General features: G+C 34.0%; 1 protein-coding gene across 1 annotated transcript in view; it reads left to right on the forward strand.

The window, feature by feature from the left end:
• LOC125646538 (fibril-forming collagen alpha chain-like) overlaps window positions 1-18,617 on the forward strand; it is a 283,991-nt gene that overhangs the window by 37,903 nt on the left and 227,471 nt on the right. Inside the window, exons 3-5 of the mRNA XM_048872886.2 lie at window positions 3,475-3,506; window positions 13,736-13,786; window positions 14,342-14,395. Of these exons, the coding sequence (XP_048728843.1) occupies window positions 3,475-3,506; window positions 13,736-13,786; window positions 14,342-14,395 (137 nt within the window). The remainder of the gene's footprint in view (window positions 1-3,474; window positions 3,507-13,735; window positions 13,787-14,341; window positions 14,396-18,617) is intronic.

Below are 18,617 nucleotides of genomic sequence, written 5' to 3' on the forward strand. Positions count from 1 at the left end.
GAAACGCAGTCATGGACATCGTTCATATAAAAGACCAAGTATAAATTATGTCACGCTTGATTCACTTTTACTTTTGTCAACAGACAATTAGGTCTACATCATATTTGTACAAAACTCTACTATGTTCCATTGAGAGTTTTACATACGTTATTTGAAGAAGCCACATCTAGTCTATACTTGGATTTTTCAACACCTGAATATAGACTTTGCAGTGCCTAGATATATACCATCTTATATATAATCCACCAACATGTTCTTGTTCTTCATCTTCTTTCAACTTATAGTCCAGCTCGACATGTTATTACTGGTGATGTTAATATAGCCTCATATCACTTTTTCTAAAAGGTCCTAAATATAGAAAACCTCGGTCTTTCAATTGAACAGACAGAACTTTATCTCTCTATTATGAATTCTGTCGAAGATAATGACAGCCGATGGTCTACATATGAAAAAGAAGAACTTGATACATTGTCAGAATGGGTTAAAAGCATAAGAGGAATATTAAGATCCCGCATTAGACATATTAAAACAAAAATACGTACCATCTATCCTTCTGTGTCTAGTAAACCAGAAGTGATAAAAGAATTAGGTTACATGAGGAATATGTTTTGGTTCAAGCTGACAAAGCTGGTAACAACATTGTCTTTTATTGTAAGACTCATTATTACAACTGTATTTCAAACGAACTTGGCATTAATTCCACGTTTTCTAATCACACTTACATGTATACTCCAACTGCCCTTTCAAAAGATGAAATTCTTCAAAACAATGCTTCAGTTTTAGACACATTTAATATCCCTGTCAATGGGTCAAATGAATATGAGTTACCTACCTATACTGGATTCCTAAACTACATAAAAACCCATACAAAGAAAGATACACTGCTAGATTCAGTAAGTGCTCTACCTAGCCCCTATCGTTGGTCCTCACGAAAATATTAACAGTTGTGAAGGAGAAACTTCAAACTTACTGTGCTACTACATATGCCAGAAGTTGTGTTAATCAAATGTGGATTCTAAAAAATTCTAAAGTACTTTTAATAAACCTGAAATCGCAAAACTTTTCCCAACTCAATAACATCAAATCCTATGACTATGTCACTTTTCAACACTTAACACGACCATTCCTCACGATAAATTAAAGACTAGACTTTTTAACATCATTGACAGTTGCTTCTTGAACAAAAAATGGAAAAAGAAAATATTCATATCTAGTGATCAGTCATCCAAAAATTACTATGTTAAACACCACTCTGAATCCACTCACAAGTACTTTGAAGTTGAAATAAAAAATATGCTAGAGTTCCTCATTGACAAAATTTTCGTGGTCTTTGGTGACCAGGTCTTCCAACAGTCTGTTGAATTCCCATGAGCATGAATTGTGCTCCATTATTAGCTGACCTGTTTATATTCATATGAAGCAGAATTTATTAAAAAACTTCTACGTTAGAAGAGAAAATCTCTTGCTGTGGCCTTCAATTCGACATTTAGATATATTGATGACGTTTTGTCTATTAACAATAATAACTTTCATTCATATGTCGATTCGATATATCCCTGTGAGCTCGAAATTAAAGACAGCACAGAGTCGTCCACTTCTGCTTCATACTTAGATATTTTATTGAATGTAGATATAAATGGTAAACTGACAACTCAACCGTATGACAAACGGGGTGATTTCAGTTTCTCCATCGTCAACTTCCCATATTTATGTAGCAATATTCCATCATCGCCTGTATATGGTGTTTATATTTCTCAACTGATTCAATACGCAGATGCTTGTTCTGCGTATGATCAGTTTTTAAATCGAGGCAAGGTTGATGGTACAAGGGTTTCAACAGTCTCGATTGAAGTCGGCATTTTGCAAATTCTATGGTCGTTATAACGATCTAGTTCGTCAATACAACCTAACATTGGGTCAAATGCTGTCTGACGTGTTTCATAACGATTGTTAGGTCGTTCTTGGCACACTGATTTTGACTACGGATAACTCCGTTTACCTGATCAGGATATAGGGCTCACGGCGGGTGTGACCGGTCGACAGGGGATGTTTACTTCTCCTAGGCACCTGATCCCACTTCTGGTGTGTCCAGGGATCCGTGTTTGCCCAGCTATCTATTTTGTATTGCTTATAGGAGTTATGAGATTGATCGCTGTTCGTTATCTTCGCCTTTCATGTTAAGTGGTAAAGCGGTGTTCATGAATATTATGTTCATTAAAACCAAAAACTGTGCATGCAGTGTTATTTGTGCCCATTTTCTTATCAAACCATGACAAATGGTAGTAATTACTTTGTATTTCACTCTGTGTGCTCATGTGTATTTGAATGCGTGTTTGCGCACTCATACTTATCGGGATGCATGTCATGTCATATTTACTCTTCTATAAAGGTGTCTTATATAATTCATGATATCTAATAAATTTTATAAGATGTCTCATATATAATTTACAGTTGATAATATATCTCATAGAATATATAAGATATCTTTTAAACTGCATTGTATATAACATATCTCATAAACTTTATAATATATCTTGTGTATTAAACAAAAATTGCTTAATAACAAGCATTGCGATCCGAGTATTTCTTTCTAATTCCCTAATTCTCCTTCAATGTAGAAATCAAAAATACGCTTCCCAAAAAATAGACATCACTCCAAATCTCAGGTGCCAACCGCTTTAAACCAGTTTTAGAGAAACAATGTCCGGTCATGGTTATTCTACATATTGTAATATGTGAAGTGAGTGACGATATATCTCGATGTGTCTTCTGCGTACCTGCCGAAATGATGCGCGTTTCCGAATTCGATGCGTGTCAATATCAAGTTCATTCTGCATACCTTACCTTGTCTTCCACATTTTCATATCTTGATTCCTTCGAAAACAAGGTTGTATTTCATAAATTGCCATTGCATATCACGGCATTAGAAATTATACCATCTTACTGATCCTATCCATGTTCGCCGAGATAAAACGAAAGCGTGTGGAATTTCATGTCACTTTGTTTCGATTTTACTGATGCACTCTTTCAAATGTTGTCTGATGTGTTTCATACCGATTTTTATGGCCGGAACGGCAAACTGATTTTTGCTACGGATACCTCCGTTTGCTGATCAAGACATAGGGCTCACGGTGGGTTTGACCGGTCGACAGGGGATGCTTACTCCTTCTAGGCACCTGATCCCATCTCTGTTTTATTCAGAGGTCTGCGTTTGCCCAACCCTCTATTCTGTATTGCTTCTAAGAGTTATGGGTTTGATGACTGTACGTTATCTTCGCCTTTCATCACTACCCAATTGAAGAATTAACCTTAATAGTATCAAATATCTAGCTTTTAAGTTTTTAAAGAATTGTATCCAACTTACAGCATATATTGAGTTGTTTCTGTTGCTTTCGTAATAGCTGATTTGTAAGGTAATCTCCTGATGTAGCAGTATGAAATGCTAGTTGTTTTACATTTTCATTTTCATTGCAGAAACACGAGAAAATGAAAAGGAAACATTAAGTGTAAGTATCTTATTCTGCTTTTTTTTTTATTTCAGAAAATATCAAATGTTTATGATGAAATAGAGCGACGGCCTTTTTTTTTTTCTTTTTTTTTTACTCCTAACAACAATTTCTTAAAACTGATTGTGATTATAGCTTTCTTTCACCTTCAATATTACTAGGGAGTGATTTTCTAAAGGAAAACATGCAAGGTTCATATCCCTGTGAATTTTTAAACATATAATATCGTAAGAAAGTGTATCGTGAATACAACTCTATCATTATAACGTAATCATTGCAGTATCATTAACATTATAACGTTACGAAAGTACGTTATCATAACAATTTTGTCAAATGTTCATTGAAAACAGGCAAAATATATAGATATTCAAGTTCATTCATATAAGTTCATGACCACTTGCATTGTACAAAGATAGATGATTAGGAATTCATAAGAATAGGCTTGGTCATTTAAAAATCCTTTCAAGAACCTCTGAGTAAAATAAATTACGAAACTTAATTCAAAGCAACTAGTTAGAGTGTCGCTTCAGATATGTTCAAATAAGGGTTCCTATGATTAGGACGGGAGTATGAATATCATATTTGAATTCTTAAAGAGTTGAACTTAAGTGGTCCTTGAATTAGTGTAAACCGTGAACATAAGGATATTCAAATTGTTTTAAAGACGAAAACGCAGCTTCTGAAGATGAAACAAGAGGCCCACAGGCCTTATCGGTCATTTGAGTACTAGTGTAAAATTATCACTACTCCCAAGGGCTATGAAATCTACAAAAGAAAGTCCTGTTCTGAATATCTGAGCTAAATTCTAATGTTCAGCAACAGTATAAAACAAGATGTGTAAAATTACCATTTTTTGTACATCCTTTTCTGCTATTCCTAAGTATGCATTTAGACTTTATACAGTATCAGCAAACTTACAGATATATTCTGTTTACTGAGTTTGGCCCCAACCTGGGGTCAGAACCCCTACCCCGTGGATCATCAAAGCATTTACTGACGAAACGGCCGACTCATAAATCTAAATGGAAAACACCGGTTTCCAATAATAGACTGGCGTGTTATATTTAAACATAAGGCCAACGTTTTTGATGTTTCGTTAACCAAGATATATAACTGCCGCAGTTTAGCATTACTGACATTTATATGAGTCGTTCTTAAATCAATAAATCATTTTCCTATTTGGAATGATGAACAGTACAATATTTTCATAGGTGCATTCATATTACACAACAACCCTTTTACATATAGCATTACTTAACTCAATGTCTTTTTTTTTTTTTACATGACTGCAGCACCTTTAATATATTTCATGAGTTGATTTGCCTTTGGTTGATAATTCGAGTGTTTAGCTTTGCCTAAATATCATATGACAGTTGCTACATGAGTTTTTATATTTACTTTTGAGAAGTCAAACTGTTTAAGAGCTCTTTTCCTCCCTTGACCTATTTTTACTTATTATATACTGTGCATTTGTGCCCTTTTTCTTGTAGTATTTGTTTAGCTTTTCGTCAGCCACATTACGGTTTGAAAATCCTGTGCACACAGGAACATGTAATGTGTAACAACCGGAACTACAGTGATCTCGGAATAAATTCCCTTACTTTAAGTCGTAACTTGCAAATATTGGAAGTTGTGATGAAAATGATTAATATTTGTTATAATATATGTATCACATTTATAACACCCCCCCCCCCACCCTCAACAAGAAAACGACCTAAAAAATGAAAAGCAAAAAAAAAAAAAAAAAAAAAATTAGGAAAATATTGGACTTGAACTCGGAATGTATGGCTTAAGTGGAAGATTACCGAGCACCTAAACCACTAGGCCACCCAGGCATGTAAGTTTAAAGGTTTAACGTTTGACATGCTGCTTAATCTCAAGGTAAATTTTGAGAACGATTTTTGTCATATTTTAGCCATTTTCAACAAGAAGGCCACCTTAAACCAAATTTCCTCAAATGGACGTATGTACAATCATACTCAAGTAAAACAATTTCAGTGTTTTATTTCTGGTTTAGGGTGGCCTTTTGCAACAGTTTACAATTTTTTATGCCGATTACATTACATCTACTATATACTCTATATAATCACGGTGATCTTTATGCTTATCAAATAAAGATAATATCAACATATAGATATGTTTATTGCGTAATTTGGGTAAACACAAGTATAAACTGACATTGTATAGCAGAATATTTGTAAAGAATGATATTCAAGAATAAAGTATTTATGTAGGCGAAATTGCATACCAAGTGCGCTATACTCCTTTACAATTTTGGTAAAGGACTACCTGCTCTTTCTAAATATCCGTTTAGTTTCAATTTAGTATCAATAACACTAAAGAAAATGTTATTTAAGTGATATACACATAAACACTATATAGTAAGTTTGGCCCCACCCTGAGGTCAGAACCCCTACCCCGGAAATCATCAAATTTACAATTTTGGTAAAGGACTACCTGTTCTTTCTAAATATCCATATAGTTTCAATTTAGTATCAATAACATTAAAGAAAATGTAATTTAAGTGTTTTACACATAAACACTATATAGTAAGTTTGGACCCTCCCTGAGGTGAAAACCTTTACCCCAGGGATCATGAAATTTACAATTTTGGTGGAGGCCTTCCTGCTCTACATCACTAGGCATTTAGTTTTTCTTATACATGTGCGGTTGTAGAGGAAAAGATTTTTGAAAATGGTCAATTTTGGGAAGTTTTTGCCCCGCCCCAAGGCTCCAAGGGTGCAGGAATCCAGAAATTTACAAGTTATGTCCCCCTTGTCCCACAGATGCTTCATACCAAATTTGAAAAAGAATTGGAATGATAGTTATCAAGAGGAAATTAAAAATGTATATTGTATTTTTTGAAAATATACAGACACATATTGATGACATGCAGTGTGAAAATATTATTTGGTGTGGAAATTTTAACCTGGTTTTAAACCCAAACCTCGATTGCTATAACTAAAAGTGTTTAAATAATCCAAAGGCTAGAGATAAAAATTTAGAAATGATAGAAACTTATGGGTATATAGACCCTTTTAGACAATTACAGGAGAATCTTCGTAGATATTCTTGGAGGAATAAGTCCCCACTGAAACAAAGTCGATTGGATTGTTTTTTACTTTCTGAATTATTGTTATCTAGATTAAATACTTGTTACATTGAGTCTAGCTATAGATCGGATCACTCTGCAATATCCTTGTCATTAACTTTTAATGAATTTAAGAAAGGACGAGGACTATGGAAATTTAATAACTCTTTACTGTATGATGATAAATATCTAGAAAGTATTAGAGATATTATTTTAAAGGTTAAGAAGCAGTACGCAGTCCCTGTTTACAACATGGACAACATACACAAAATGGCAGATGAGAACATCTTCTTCACTATAAACGATCAACTGTTCCTTGAAACTTTGCTTTTTGAGATAATGGGGTAAAAGTATTTCTTACTCTACATATATCAAAAAGAAAAAGAATAAGGAAGAACAAGTTTTAATGAAAGAAATTAAAAATATTGAAGAGAATGCTTCTGAAGGTAATGTTGATGAGTTACATAGCAAAAAACAAGAGTTAGAAAAATTAAGAAAATATAGGCTACAAGGAAATTATATTAGAAGCAGTGCAAAATGGATAGAAGAGGGAGAAAACCCATCAAATTATTTTTGTAATCTTGAATCGAGAAACTTTACAAGTTAAATCGTACCTCAGTTGGAATTGGATAATGGAGATAAACTATATGATCAGTCACAAATTTTGATTGAAACAAAAAAAAAAAAAAATGAAAATTTGTACAAAATCAATCTGAATAATGCTGATTTTGATTTAGAGAATGAATTATTTTATGATAGTATCCCAAAACTCTCTAATGAAGAGTAAGAAATTTTAGAGGGTGAACTTACTTTAAATGAAGCATCAAATACACTTATAAATATGAAATCAAAACAAATCGCCAGGGTCTGATGGTTTTTCTGCTGAATTTTTTAAAGTCTTCTGGAAATACTGTAAACGTATTATATTTGGCGTGTACGATATTTGACGGAAATCGTTTTTGCAACAAGTTAGCGTAGATTTGATTTAGCGTATTCCTGAATTACTTTAAACATCTAGATTTACGGATGGCATTTAGCGATGTACTTGATTTAGCGGAAGCTGTGTTCCGCCAAAGGCGCTAAATAGAATACACAGCCAAATGTAATACATTGGTGTGTATGTTGTTAGATCCATTAACTATGGTTACAAAAATAATATTATATCTATCACACAAAGACATGGTGTAATTATACTGTAACCAAAAGGTGACAAACCTAAGCAGTATCTAAAAAACTGGCGACCTATAACTTTATTGAATACAGTATACAAAATTGCCTCTGGTTCTATTGCAGCTAGATTTAAAAAAACCCAAAAAACATCTAGACAAGATAATTGACCCAGATCAAACAGAATTCATATCCAACAGATATATTGGAGAAAACACAAGGTTAATATATGATAGTATGCACTATACTGAAGAAGATGATATCCCAGGCCTTTTGCTACTTATTGGCTTTGAGAAAGCTTTTGATACTTTATTGTGGAATTTCATACAAAAAACTTTGGATTTCTTCAATTTTGGTCCTTCTATTAGAAAATAGGTTAGCCTTTTTTAAAAATACAAATATAACGTCTACAGTTAACCAAGGCGGCAATCTGTCTGAAGTGTTTGATATTCAGAGAGGGTGCCGACAAGGAGACCCTTTATCACCTTATATATTTGTAATATGTGAAGAAATTCTAGCAATACAAATAAGAGAAAAAAATAACAATATTAAAGGCATAATTATTGGAAATATTGAACAAAAAAATCTCAACTAGCTGACGACACTTCAATTATTCTCGATGGAAGTGAACAGAGTCTTTTGGAAAACTCTAAGGACCTTACAAAAATTTTCGGAAATGTCTGGCTTATGTATCAAATATTCTAAAACTCACACCGTATGGATTGGCTAAAAAAAATACAGTAATGACATTTTATTACCCAACAGTAATCTCAAATGGCGAACTACTAAATTCACTCTGTTAGGAATTATTTTTGATGTTAAATTGCACAAAATGCCTAAGCTAAATTATGATCCAAAATTAGTAAAATTCAAATCCATTCTAAATCAATCAGGGAAAAGACATTTAACCCCCATTGGCAAGATTACAGTCATTAAAACATTAGTTCTACCTCTATTGAATCATATTTTTATGTCTATCCCCAACCCATGTGTTTTGTTGTAAAGAATTAGAAAAAATAGAAAAAAAAAATGTTATTTTCATTTGTATGGAATGGTTCAACTCATAGAGTAAAAAAAAATGATCTTCTTGTTAAGAAATATGAAGATGGGGGTCTAAAGACGATTAATCTAAAATCTTTCATAGCATCAATAAAATGATTCTGGATACGACAACTTATTTCTACAAACAGGGGAACGAATAACTAAATACCTGGCTTTGAACTAACTACGTTCATTTCTTGTGGGATTGAATATGTCAAATTACTCTTGAAATCCTTGAAAAACAACTTTTGGATAGATGTATTCAAATCCTGGATTGAACTACAAAATGCTGGTAAAGAATCAAATACTACTGCAGATACACCTCTATTTTATAATCATATGATTCATATTGGTGGGAAAACTTTTTTTAAATAAACAACTCTTTGACAGTAACATTAGACACATAAATGATATTATTGAAGAATATGGTAGTTTCTTTTAGCTATGACACTTTTTGTGATACTTATCCGAATGTGAAAATCAATTTCTTAGAATATGCAAGCATCATTCATGCAATAAAGACTTGGATTAAAACGTCTTCCAAAAACATAAGTTTTAAAAAGTTGGCAAATCCATTAATTATGTCAAACATATACAATGTGCTGAAATGTAGAAAGTCCAAATACTTTAATGAACTTCTCAACAAAAATTCCTCTGTGACAACAGGCAAAAGAAGATGGAGTGAACTTTTGGAAATAGATAATACTGAGTGGAAAATAATCCACAAAATACCTTTCATAATAACAAAAAATAGTAAACTTCAATGGTTCCAATATAATATACTTTAAAAAAATTTAGCAACAAACTCATTTTTATTTAAAATAAAAAAGGTGAACTAAAAATGTGTACCTTTTGTCACAATGAGGAGGAAACAATAGAACATATAATATGGGAATGTAATTGTGTTCAATCATTTCTAGCTGATTTTGAAGTTTACTTAGAACAGAGAAGAAATTGTCAACTAGTCTTTACAAAAAAAGCCTTTTATAGTAGGCATCCTTGAGAAAAACAAGGGTATTCAAAATATTCTCATCCTTTGGTTAAAATATTATATTTATATAGCAAGGTGTACAGAGAAAAAATTGAGTGTTCGTTTTGCAATATCATTTTTAAAGTTATTCTATGAAACACAAAAAATCATTTCTTATAAAAATGGTGATACTGAAAATTTTGATGCCCTTTGGAACCATCCTCACAAGTCAAGGTTTTGTGATTACGTACTCTCCAAACAAACAGTACGTAATCACAAAACCTTTACTTGTGAGGATGCTTTGGAACAGATGAAACCAAATATTTTCATAGCTCTCTCTCTCCTTCTTTCTTTCTCTCTCTCTCTCTAAAAGAAATAAACACTTATGTAATTCTATATTACTTGTATATTATGAAGATATACCATGAACTATTTACAGAATGTTGAAAAATAATAATTAAAAAAAATGTCTATTGTTCACACATTTAATAACTGACCATTTTGGCCCCACCCTGACACCACAACCCCTACCCCTGGGATGATCAAATTTACAATTTTGGTAAAGGACTACCTGTTTGTTTTCTAAATATCCATTTAGTTTCAATCTAGTATCAATAACACTAAAGAAGATGTTATTTAAGTGTTTTACACAAAAACACTATATAGTAAGTTTGGCCCCACCCTGGGGTCAGAACCCCTACCCCGGGGATCATGAAAGTTACAATTTTGGTAGAGGCTCTACATCACTATGCATTTAGTTTTTCTTACACATGTACAGTTGTAGAGAAGAATTTTGAAAATTGGTCAATTTTGGGAAGTTTTTGCCCCACCCCAGGGCCCCAGGGGTACTGGAGTCCTGAAATTTACAATTGATGTCTCCCTTGTCCCAAAGATGCATCATGCCAAATATGAACAGAATCCGACTCGTAGTTATCAAGAAGAAGTTAAAAATGTTCAATTGTTAACGCACGACGACAACCAATTGCAATAGGTCACCTGAGTAAACCTAAAAATTCAACCTTCATTCTTACCTTTCTTGGCACACTAATTTTGTTTACCCGATCAAGATATAGGGCTCACGGCTGGTGTGACCGGACGATAGAGAATTCTAATTCCTTCTAGGCACCTGATCCCACCTCTGGTATATAGGGATCCGTGTTTGCCCATCTCTCTATTTTGTATTGCTTATAGGAGTTATTAGTTTGATAACAGTTCGTTATTTTCACCTTTCATTAGCTAAGGCAAATAAATCATTGGGCTCTAGCTCGATATATCAATACATGTATTTCCATAACGATATCATAACATCCGCCACTCTGGATTACAAGTGAAACCTCAAATTGAATTTAAAATTAGATTTTAAATTAAAATTGCAGGGTTTTTTGTTTGTTACAGTGAATTTTGAGTATGATTGTACACATGTACAAGTATAATGGCATTGAATTTACAGTTTATCCATGATTTAACATAAAGCACAAGCATTGTATCAAAGCTGAAAACGTTCAAGTTAGGTTAGCTTGCAGCTTTGGTACATGTAGTATAGTAGCGGTAAGATAAATATAAAATATATAAAACATTCAACATGGAATAAGTGTTGATTTGAATGCGACATATGTATGTATTAATGTTGATAGAAAAATGGCATGTAAAGTGATTTCCATCACTTAAGGTTTAGATTCATGGATAAAAAAATATGTTGAAGAACACGTGATCATGGTCATCGCTGACTGTAGTAATAATTAGGGTTATATCGCACTGCCTAGATCTTTAATTCAGAGCAAATTATGTTTTAAATGTTCAGTTGTTCGGAAAATACACGTACGTATTTGTTTTGAAATACATGTACTGTATATATTGATAGATTCCAGTTTATTCAAGCCCTGGCCCTGGAGGATAGGATGGGGAATTAATTTTTCATATGGCAATAAATGTGTGAATATCGGGATTATCACGAAACAATAACTTCTTAAGAATAGCAGGTGCATGATTACGCAAATCGATATTCAACCATCTTCAGGTAGAACATTATGGATTCTCTATTTTGATATTTGTTCGTTTCTGTTGAATAAATTTATCATGATCGATAGAACTATTAAAAGTTTTCCTTTGCAGGATTCCCAATCTATAATAAGACCAACAATCATTCTGAGAGTATTGCATGGCAATACATAGTCCCCTATCGGTTGCAAAAATTACTGTACCACATTATTCAAAGTTCATTAAAAGGGTAATCTGGTGAAAGGGAAAATTGGGGAACCAGGATAGGAAATCAACTACTATTAGAGTAAAGACTATACCAGGGGGGGGGGGGGGGGAAAGGAGAAATTTATAATTAGGTTTAATTAGGTCTTTAACCAAGTCAATAAACTGTGACATGTAGGTGATCATAAATAATTTAGCTATATTGTTGTATTACTATGCTAGACGTTTTAATGGGTGTAGTACTCTTATCTACAGAGATCAAAAACTTGGATGTAAACTAACAATTCATGCTATTTTTCTAAGTTCAATGGCCATAACTTAATAAAAAATCAACGGACCGAGACATAATTCGAACTTGATCTGTAACTTGTTATGGCAAAGCAATGTACCAAAATCAAATGAATATCTGCAAGCACAATCACAAAAGTCTGGAAAACTGATAATTTACACTATTTTTCTAATTAAGTCTAAGGGTCATAACTAAGTAAAAAATCAACGGACCGCGACCAAATTCGAACTTGATCAGTAAATTGTTAAGGCAAAGCAATGTACCAAATAAAATAAATATCTGCAAGAACAGAGAAAAAAGTGCGGAAAACTGGACTGACGGACGGACGGACGGAGCGCAAACCTAAAGTCCCCTTCGATTTCGTCGTCAGGGGACTAACAAATATGAACCATTTAGAGGAATCCCCAACATTCCAGTCGAATATAGTTCTGGAAGAGGGTTTTTGATACGATATACCAATGATTGTTCAACCAATAAAAAAGCGTGTTACATTTAATATTAAAGGATGTTGTCATAACAAACACATTCCAAATATATAATTATAAATAATCGAATAGCTTCGTTGTCCTTAAAACTTGACTTGTGTTTCAAGTAAATCTGCTTATTACGGAAACGTATTAGTGCAACATTGATACTTTTTTTCATTTTTCACAATTTGTAAAATTTACAATTTAATTTGTAATATTTACGATTTAATCTGTTAAATCTACACGTTAATCTGTAAAATTTGCACTATTATCTGTAAAATTTGCACAATAATCTGTAAAATTTGCACTATAATCTGTAAAATTTACACTATAATTTGTAAAATTTGCACTTTAATCTGTAAAATTTACACGTTAATCTGTACATCTCACACTTTGATCTGTAAAATTCATACTTAAATCTGTCTTGCTCGAATCCGCACGCGCCGGTAAGTGAGAAAGTTTCAAAGTTTACTTTCGGAAGGTTGATGGTCCCTTCCCAGGTACATTGTATCTGGGTTCTCTCTTCCGCCATTAAAACTGGGCGCCACCAGATAACTGAAAAAATGTTGAGTGTGGCGGAAAACAACAATCAATCAATCTGTCTTTAATCTATAAAATTTACTCATTGATATATAAATTTTGCACTTACGTGATAAGTAAGAATAATCAAATATTTGATTATGTGGGGTCTTTTTTGCACGATTTTGTAAAGAATAAATGATTAGTTAATTATAGAAAATATTAATCTTAATGTAAGAATAAAGTGTAGATTTTACAGATTAAAATGTAAAATTTACAGACCAAAGTGTAAAATTTGCAGATCAAAGTGTAAAGTTTACAAACTAAAATTTTGAAAATAAACACGTCATTGTAGCGCTAATACGCTTCCTTTGCTTATGGTTCACTATCTAAAAGGTAACTGAGCGTGCTTTGAAGATGATTATCTTTATACTCGTAAGCTAAATGGTATTCTTATTTATTTACAACCATTTTCTTTCTCAGAGTGAAGTATCGCATTCCAGTGGCATCGGCACAGTCCTCGATGACGCCCGTGTAAGTGTTACGCATGTTTTGGGAAATTGATAATTACTCTTTTAAGCACAGCCAACGATTTTGTTGTGGTTTTTAATAAAACTCTTCTGAAGAATTGCAGGGCCAAGTTGATTCAGGCGAACGTTGTACAACGGCCCATGGGCCTCTTATTAATTCATCTGATATCATTTTAGTTAATTTGAATGAATTGTAAAGGTATGGTACATGTGTAAAGTACTTAGTTTTATTTTCTCACCTAAATATAAACTTTATGATTTTCGCTCATCTAAAATTCAGTTTTTTGTATGAAGGCACACTAAATTTGAGTTAATTTTTGGATGTCGTTCAGCATTGCAAAAATATTTAGGAATAACTGCCTACAGTTTCCGTAGACTAAAACTAGATAAAAAAAAAAAACTTGGGAAAACGATATTAACATTTACACGCTGCAGAAACCATACAGGAAACCTTAACATAAATTTTCCGCATGATTTTTATATGGATTCAGTTACGTGGAAACCATTGTTTTCATCCAGTTTAACGACTTCTATTTATATACTTTATATTTGTTTTCAGGGACCGCCAGGTGCTCCGGGATTACAAGGATCTCCTGGAAGACAAGGACCACGGGTTAGTGAAAAGACAAGTAATGATATAATCTACTTAGAATCAGGGTCATTATGTCTAAATAGTCTATATGGATTCATCTATACTCAAGGATCAAAAGTTTTTCCGCAAAATGGCCGACATCATTTTCAAAACATAAGGTGGGCATTGGAACAAACTTATTAAAACAACCGTATTATTAAGAAAGTGAACCAATTTTAATAAGTATTCTATTATAGACCCATTTCCTTTCAAAACACGCCGAATTCCTGAAGGAATGAAGCTATACAAAGATTTGATTATGTAGGGTCAATGGACATATACTTTCAGCAATCGAATTTTGATGTATCTCCAAATATTTTTAGAATGTTAATACCAGGGCTTAGTACTGGCCATACCATTCCAGAAATATCGTTTCCCTGTTGCCTGTACGCCAAGAACGATGTGGTGTAGGATTGTTATCCTGAAATATCCAGGGTTCGTTTGGAAAAACCTTTGTTACACCTGCCAAAGATTTTCATCTAAAGTATCAATGTACTTTTGAGAATTTATGTTCCCATCCACAGATGTGCCGACACCTTCAAATGTTATACATCCCCAAAACATGACACTTACAACAGGACCGGTGTTGTAGAGTGAGCCCGGAAGCCTGGCTCTAGAGTGAGCCTTCCTCTGGAAGCCTGGCTCTAGAGTGAACCTTCCCCCTGGGAACAGGAGAACCCCTGGGGAAGTCTCACTCTAGAGCCAGACTTCCCCGTGGGAAGACCTACTCTATCACTAGTTGTAGAGTCAGACTTTCCCCATAGCAGGACTTCCCCCTTCATTTATTCCTGATCAACTACTATATACTTTATGGAGATTGTTTAGATACCAAGACCTTTTTCAGCAGGGCATTAAATGTTTTTGCTTAAGTCGTTCATCAAACCCAAGAGAAGAAAACGGTGAATAAAACACATTGGAATTGATAAGTCATTTTGTTTGAACCATAGACCTTGACCCACACAATACCTATGCCTTTGTTAGTTTTAGAAGTTTGGAAAATGAAATGAGGAAATTTCGAATTTATGTTTCTTTTTATCTGCGTACAAATGTCGGTTATGCTTTTAAACTTGTACAACTTCAGGTAGGTACATGTAGGTAGGCAATTCTCTGTCCGATAAACTAAAATTTATTTCATAGTTTGCGCAGGAGGGGATGAAAGCTGGGGTGTCCCTCTAGAGCGAGACTTAAAGAGGGTGTTATGGCTCTAGAGTGAGTCTCTCCCCCCCCCCCCCCTCCTGGGGGTAAGGTTTATTCTAGAGCAAGTCTGCTGGGGGAAGGCTCACTCTAGAGCGAGACTACCGGGGGAAAGACTCATTCTAGAGCTAGACTTCTGCAGGGGGAAGGCTCACTCTAGAGCGAGACTATCGGGAGGAGGACTCATTCTAGAGCGAGACTTCCGAAAGGGGGGGGGGTCACTCTAGAGCCAGACTTCCGGAGGAAGTCCCACTATGGGGGAAGTCTGGCTCTATAACACCGGCAGTTTAGTCAGTTTTTTTCTCAGGGACAAGATTCAAGCCACTTTTCATCGTCTCTTCTCCAGACATACACTTTACTGTGTTTACCAATACAAATCTGTGTTTCATCCGAGAAATTCATTTTCCCCCAATTAAAAGTATAATTCAGTGTAGTACAACACCATGCCCTTCTTTTGAATATTACTTACACATATCTTTTTACAACTCTTCATGTAAACTATAGAGCTCTATTCTTCTGTTCACTGTCGATTCACTAATTTTCACAGGTGTTTTTTCATTTCCTAACCACATTGTTGTCTTTATGAATAAAGTATTATTTACTGACAACAAACATCCTTGCTTAACAATTAAATCAATATTAATCTATCTTAAATATTTCAAATTACCCGCCGCCATTGAAGTTTAATTTATTACGTCATACCGTCGGTTCCGCTTTATTTCATCAGCAGCACTGTAAACATGAGAAGTCACAAACAGTTAAGTTTGGAGCCGTATAGATTTGAGCCCGCTCTTTCGCAAGAAGAATTTAAGAAAAGAAGACGTTCAGTCGAGTCGCAGACCAGGCAGATGGTACTCGTTTCTTCATACATCTAAATGTCCCAAACCTCAACTTGTCATTACGCAAATGATGGATCCACAGTTTACATAGTATTTTCTTTTCAAATAACTTTGTTGGGTCAGGAAATTCGGGGGGGAAAACTTTTTCTCATCTCCCCTTAGCATTAGTGTAATTAACTGCTTGACAGAGTCATCCACCTATTTACAATGTATTCGTAAAATCTACCACATGCACATCTTTGATGATCTTAGAATCCCAGTTTACTGGAAGGTCGGTGGTCTCTTTCCAGGAACATTGTATCTGGTTTCTCTCTTCCACCAATAAAAACTGGGCGCCACCAGATAACTGAAAAATTGTTGAGTGTGGCGGAAAACATCAATCAATCTTAGAATCTCACCAAAACCGGAATAGACGGTATGACGTCAAAATTATTGATTTTTGTGGTCTTGAATACAAAAGAGTTCTGCATCATGGCAGCCTCTATAGATGGCGGGAATTTCAATTCTTAACATTTTAAACATGTACTGAAGCTTATCTAGGCCGTATATCAAAAGAATAGTATGACAAATCTTTATCATATAATTAACCCTATCATTTATCAAGTAAATTTTCATGCCCCCGAGATCGAAGATCGGGGGGCATATTGGTTTTGTCCTGTCTGTCATTCTGTAAATCTGTCCGAAACTTTAACCTTGCTAATAACTTTTGAACAATAAAAGATACAGCTTTGATATTTCACATGAGTATTCCTTGTGACAAGACCTGTCCGTGGGTACTAAAATTTTTGACCCTGTGACTTGACGTTGGAGTTTGACCTACTTTTTGAAAACTTTAACCTTGCTAATAACTTTTGAACAATAAGAGATAGAGCTTTGATATTTCACATGAGTATTCCTTGTGACAAGACCTTTCCGTGGGTACCAACATTTTTGACCCCGTGACCTTGACCTTGGCGTTTGACCTACTTTTTGAAAACTTTAACCTTACAAATAATTTTTGAACAGTAAGTGATAGGGTTTTGATATTTCACACGAGTATTCCTTGTGACAAGACATTTGCGTAGGTACCAACATTTTTGACCCTGTGACCTTGACCTTGGAATTTGACTTACTTTTTGAAAACTTTAACCTTGCTAATAACTTTTGGACAGTAAGAGATAGAGCTTTGATATTTCACATAAGTATTCCTTTTTTCCGTTAGTATTGAACCTTTTGACCTTGACATTTGACCTACTTTTATTTTTTTTTTTTACATTGGTCATAACTTCTAAATGGTAAATATTAGAGCTTTCATATTGTACATGAGCATTTCTGTTGACAAGATCTTTCTACTGGTACCAAGATATTTGCCCTTGTGACCTTGGCCATTTTCGGAATTGGCCATTATCGGGGGCATTTGTGTTTCAGAAACACATCTTGTTTTTAGGTTGCCTTTCCCTTTAAGTCTTTCAAATTCTTCTTACATTCCGTTTTCACAAGCCGCATCAGCTGTCTGTCTGTTCTGTCACTTCTCTTTCTAGATCGTCCACTTCGCTGATTCCACATAATTCCTCGAAATCGTTTTTAAAAAAACTACAACATTTGAACTGTTACAGGATTGATTCCTAACATTATAGATATTTTTCGACCGCTATTTCCGCCTTCATCAAGTTTAACAATAGCATTTTTGTGTCACTAGATAATTCTCTGCCTCTTTGTATCCTAAACCATCCATCGTAATTTTTAAAGCAGTATGTCAGGTGTAAACAAAAGAGAGATGACTCTAATTTCAGTATAACTTCCGGAAACCTCTAAAAACAGACTTTCAAAAATACCTAAACTATTTTTACCGGATTGCTAGAATTAGAAGAAGATCGGAGATTAAATGTAACATCACTGAATGATGAACAATAATGTTGGTCATTTTGCGGAAAAATCTTTTGACCCTTGAGTGTAAAACCTAATTTAAATTGTCGATTCTGATGGTTAAAGCTGACGAATTCCATTGATAAATACATCTATATATACTGAGGGACTTTAAAAACGTGATATTGGGTAGTTTTTTTTTTGTTTTATTTTTTATTTCATCCGTTTGAAACATATCAAATTTTTGTTATATAATCTTTGATAAATGAAATCTTATATCCATCAATTTAAAACCTCTAGAGGATACATATGAGATCAAAGGCGGT

Source organism: Ostrea edulis, chromosome 6 (genome assembly GCF_947568905.1).
Source record: "Ostrea edulis chromosome 6, xbOstEdul1.1, whole genome shotgun sequence".
NCBI lineage: Eukaryota > Metazoa > Mollusca > Bivalvia > Ostreida > Ostreidae > Ostrea > Ostrea edulis.